We start from the raw sequence: 5,510 nt of genomic DNA, 5'->3' as shown, positions 1-5,510 counted from the left end.
GGCTGTCACCATTGCTGAGTGCCTTCTCTAACAAGTGGGGCACTCAGTCATGGACCGAGAGCCCGACAGTGTCCGGAGAGAGGAGGGGACCCGGCTGCATACCTGATCCCGCAGGGTGAACGTCCTCTCCTCTCTCTGCCGGCGTCCATAACCAAGATGGCCGCCGGCAGGCATCAATCAGATGGTCGCGCATGCGCGATGACGACACGGCGGGTAGGAACCGGGAGATACCCGGCCCCAGGAGGCCCCTTTAGGGCAGGTTCACACCATTTTCGGGACCAGATCTGGAACACAGTGCATTGCGTTTTGCTGCGTCCCGGAGCTGGTTTTTTTTTTTTTGCTTTTCAGGCGCATTTCCATGCGTTCCAGTGCATTCCCGACCAGACAAAATGAATCACTCAGTATTTTTCTGGTCGCGTCTGGTCTGGTACGGACTGCGCTGGTGGGAACCAAGGCCAGAAATAGCATAGGGATACATTGGGATGCATTTTGGGTCCGGAAACAATCTGGTCTGGAGGTGATGTGGTGTGAATGGGTCCTAAAAACACATCAAATGAAACTCCGTACCATAACTTATTTATTAAATGTTCTCTTTGCAATATTCAGAATCTCTATGAACATATAGATCTCCTATCTGTTTCCTGAAGAAGCAGATTTATAATCTGGGAAATATATTGAGAAGAACCTCATCCCTCTTTAGATGTTGAATTGGAGATACGAAGATAATTGACTCTTTCAAACCAAAAAGTAGTTTTCACATATATAGGCCATACAGGGAGTTTTTAGGGTGCTGAGAGGTCTACATGTTCAGAGGTTTTAAATAATGCAAATAAGATGCATGTATAATGACAGTGAATTCAATTTGGTGTGTTTTTTAAGGTATGATCATGAAAACATGTAGACTTTTATGTGAATACCGTGAAAAACCATATACACTTTGTGACCAGCAGCAACAATACTGTGGTGCCTGCACCTGATTGATCTCAAATAGCTAATTTGTTGCGCTAGGTCTGTCCCTAACAAAATACCTCAAAAAATGTGCAATCAGTGAATTCGATCGATTATGTAAACATGTCCGTGTGGTCAGATCTAAAAAAAAAAACGTCCAACCTTGATAGTGTTGGTGAACCTAGCTTCTTGTATCGCCCAGAATTCCTGGGTGATACAAGAATGAGTGAACTCATTCCACATATTTTGAGGTATCTTGTTATTTTGTTAGGCACAGACCCAGCTATTTGAGATGTAGACTTTTATATTTTGTTTGTAAATATTTTCCTGTATTTTTGTTTTTTAAAGTCCCATTTTCCACAATTTTTGTTAGCTTTTATATTTGGGGATGTGGATACTGGGATTGTAATTCAGTTCAACGATTATGAAGGTCTCGCATTTGTGCTGTATAGACAATAAATTCTCTTTGCTAATCACAATTAATCGGGTCCCTGTCTTGTCTTAGGTATTTGGATTTGTGCTGTATAGACAATTAATTCTCTTTACTAATTTGTTTCCCGTCTTGTCTCAGGCTTTTGGATTTGTGCTGTACAGGACTCGCCTGCCCTCAGACATTCCGTTCCCAACTCCTCTTTCATCGCAAGTTTCTGGCGTCCATGATCGAGCATACATTTCAGTTGGAGGGGTAATAAGAATTCACTGTGTTTTATTATATACTATCAATATATTTATATATCACTGCTCATGATACACATGTCAATGGGAGCAATAGATCATTCATATCAGTACCTACCCCTGCTGGTGCTTACAGTTTAGCGAGGCTCGTAATTATTGCAACCCTCTCTGCAACCCTGCAACCCTCTCACATGAAGCACTTTAGTTTGGTACAAATTGTGGTCAGGTCAGTACAGGACTGTGAAGTGTAGCATTTAAGGAGTAAGGGTTATAGGGTTTCTTGACAAGCAGTAAAAAAAACAGCAGTAAGGAAAACAAACCCTCACTGACATCTCTAACTGCATGTACTGTAAATGAATCAACACACAGAGGGGCGGCAGGTTACCAAGATTCTACTCTCATAGAAAGTAAAGGGGAGAGGAGCTATGATTAGTGTAGGTGCTTCTTTTGTGTATTTTGAAGATTCATTTCTGTACAATGCCTGTAACTACAGAGGTGAATGAGGGCTTGTTCTAAAATGCTCTTACTGCTTGTGCAGAATATGTAAATACTTTTTTTTTAATGTGCATAGTCTGGACACATTCACATGAGGGATCAGTGTGCAGAGCTAATTTGGTGGGGGGGGGGGTTAGGTTTAAAACTGAGTTGTGGAAAAACATTTTATGGGGCACCAATAAGGTACCTCTGATGTGTGGACCCTCTAGTGGCTACTGCTTCTTTCTTGAAAAACGTTACTTACATGCAGCCTCTGACGTTGATGTCACCGTTAAAGTTCTGGCGCCGAAACTGCATGTCAGGGCTGGAGCATAGCTATCACAGCAGCTCTGCAGCTTCTCCATTCAGATGATGTCTTGTATTCTTTTTAAAGGCTGCAAGTCATCCTGTGATTGGACAAGGAAAGTATGAACACCATGATCTTCTCTTTTTTTACTTTCTTGATAGAACAGGGAAGGATTGACAGGTGTTCTAATTATTCCTTATGCTGTCCAAAATCTAAATAATGGCTTTAGACATACTTTTAGTTTTATGGTAATCCTAGTGTGTTGTGGTGCCATTTATTGTGACTCATACTCCAACACACTATACGTTAGTGGCAAACGAACAGCAATGCATCACAGCACACATACTGTGCACTATAAAGCAATGCAGTGGGGAAAAAAAGCTCCTGTTGCTGGTCCGTTGCGGACGATGTCCTGTGAGGATCAAACCTAGAACCTCATTGCTGCTCCACTCCAACCTATGCTCCTGATTAAAACATCACTTGTAATTAAAAGCAAATCCCAGGCTATGTAGGTCTCCCCTAAAGGCAATGACTTGTTGAAGTAAGCATCAATTCTTATAATGAGCAGAAAAGGAAATACGATTTTTTACAATGTTTCCTGATGAGCAGATGTTTTGTCACATCATTCTACTGCTACATCTGCTCATTTATTGTGAAAATCCCATGTAACCTTGTATTCATCTTTGTCTACATAGAGATTCTATGGTGTGCTGGAAAGAGACAGAATCAGCAATGTTAATGTGACGGGGAGTGCAGGAGAATGGCTGGATGTCCTGGTGGAAAATATGGGCAGGATTAATTTTGGAGCTGATATTACTGACTTTAAGGTAAAAAAAGATTTTCCTTTCCTTCTATTGACACACAAGTAGCTAGTTATTTTAAAGGAAACATGCATATTTTTTGCTTTTCAGTAAGCTGCGTGTGGACGGCTGTCTAGGCCTTTTATACTGTGTTGGTTTCTGTTCTAGGGTTTATTGGGAAACCTGACTCTGGGGGAAGACATCCTCAGAGACTGGGTTGTGTACTCACTCGATATAGATGGCCCAATTGCAGCAGGGTGGCCCTATGTTCCGGATAATCACATCTGGATGAATCCGCAATTGCAGAACAGAACCGGTCCGACCTTCTACAGCGGAACTTTTCAAATCGGTGCAGTTGGTGACACGTTCTTAAAACTTCCCAAATGGACAAAGGTAAAAACGACCTTTTAGCAGCCTCTAATCAGAGATATGACCTTATTACTAAATGTACTGTAGATCACACATTTCCATGTTCAACGATAGAACATGCGTTAGCAGAGCACAGTGTAACAAAGTGCAGCTTACAGTACGCCTATAGAAGTGACTGTGGATGCAGATAATGCATAATAGATGTTTCAAGTCTGATACGTTTCACAATTAAATCCAAATGAACACTGTTGCACCGAGGATCATACGTGTTACTGCAACACGTGGCAATGCATGTTGGTCCCCTGCTGAGCCATTCATTTTGAATGACCTCTAATGCAGCTGCATTGCAGCAGACCACATGGTAAAATCTTATTAGGGATGTCACCAGCATACCGAACTAAAGTGAAGCAAACATCTATTTATTGATGCATACTGTCATAACAAATCTCAATGTTTCGGGGCTACACAGGGTCGCCTTCCTCAGACTTGAAAGGGTAACAAACTCCCGTGTTGGTAAAATTGGTTCCTGCACCTTTTTTTTTTTTTTTTGGTGTTACGCAGGCCATTCAGGCCTTGTTCACACCAAGCGCAGAGCAGATCAGTTGCAGACCGGAGCAAAACTGCGTCCAATGTATTCCTATGGTATTTTTTGCTCCAGTTGACATCGCAGCGTGTAGTTCCAGAGCAGGTGAAAAAACTGCAGCAGGCCCTATTTTACCTGCTCTGGATCTACAAACGCATCAAAAACGCATGCATATGCCTGGAACGCACTGAAAGCCCATTTTAAACTTAAGGTTTTTTTCTTCTTTTTTTAGCCAAAAATGCTTCACAAACGCATCTAAAAGACTAGCGTGTGTGTGCAGAAACCTGACCGGATCTGCTCTGCATTTGGTGTAAACAAGGCCTAAAAGGAATAAATGCATTTTAATGTGTTGCATTAAAGCAGTCAATTCATTTAAATAGGCTGCCTAAAGCACAAAAAAGAAGGTGCATGCACCATTTATAGCAAAGTAGCGCACCACAAAGCGTGGTAATGCACTATGCAACCAAGGACTGCTAGCTTGCTCTCTAGGTCTTGTCAGCTGCAACTCCCATAATGATCACATTGTGTATTATGTCCATGCCATCAATCCACTGATTCTGTATGCATATTGTATTCACATTGCCTGATTGTTGTTCTCCTTCAGGGACAGGTTTGGATAAACGGTTTCAACATTGGGAGATACTGGCCTGCTCGAGGACCACAGATCACCCTGTATGTGCCCAGCAATATTCTGAGCTCGTCGCAACTGAATCGCATCACCATACTGGAATTGGAACATGCTCCAGATTGGTCCACGGTCATCTTTCTGGACCGACCTATATTGAATGGCACTCTATCAGGGAGATGAGCTTCTGCTGTACTTTTTGACAAAATAGAAGTTAATTGTCAAGCTTCAATGGCACAAAATACAACCGTATTATAGAGTTTTGTCCGCTTAATCAGGATGTTATTGTGCATTGTCCAACAGCAGAAAGCTGAAGGCAGACAAATAAGGGAAGGTCCAGGCGTTCAAAGAAAGATTCTGTTCTGCCAGTTTAGCTTTGAGATTTAAATAGTTCAAAATCAAGAAACGTGCAGCATGGTAGAACCAGGAATATGCAAGCTGAGTTCTTCCAGGATCCAGAGAACTACAAGTCCAAGCAGGCATGGTGTGCTGGTACTTGTTTGCCAGAAGTTGGAAGACCACAGGTTGATCATGCATGACATAGGGGTGCAGAGTGCCAGCACTCATGTCTCATGAGTGTGTGTCTTCACAATGCATACTTCAACCCACTATGCTCTAGAAGGCTTTGTCTAGGGCAGATGTCGTATGGCAATCTTAAGGAACTTGTAGATATTTTAGATCAATGTGCACCATAAGGCCTCATTCACTGTTTTGTAGCACTGTTTCTGC

The 5,510-nt window shown here is 42.2% G+C and overlaps 1 protein-coding gene across 1 annotated transcript in view; it reads left to right on the top strand.

Moving 5' to 3' along the window:
• Nucleotides 1–4,964, top strand: part of LOC108799646 (beta-galactosidase-like) — a 19,222-nt gene extending 14,258 nt beyond the window's left edge. Inside the window, exons 13-16 of the mRNA XM_018571542.1 lie at nt 1,520–1,633; nt 3,100–3,231; nt 3,373–3,597; nt 4,761–4,964. Coding sequence (XP_018427044.1) covers nt 1,520–1,633; nt 3,100–3,231; nt 3,373–3,597; nt 4,761–4,964 — 675 coding nt within the window. The remainder of the gene's footprint in view (nt 1–1,519; nt 1,634–3,099; nt 3,232–3,372; nt 3,598–4,760) is intronic.
• The last annotated feature ends 546 nt before the right edge of the window (nt 4,965–5,510 follow it).

The sequence above is a fragment of the Nanorana parkeri genome, unplaced genomic scaffold, assembly GCF_000935625.1.
Source record: "Nanorana parkeri isolate BGI_ZX_2015 unplaced genomic scaffold, ASM93562v1 scaffold1776, whole genome shotgun sequence".
Classification (NCBI taxonomy): domain Eukaryota; kingdom Metazoa; phylum Chordata; class Amphibia; order Anura; family Dicroglossidae; genus Nanorana; species Nanorana parkeri.
The sequence above is the reverse complement of the archived record's forward strand: the minus strand, read 5'-3'. Positions and strand labels throughout refer to the sequence as shown.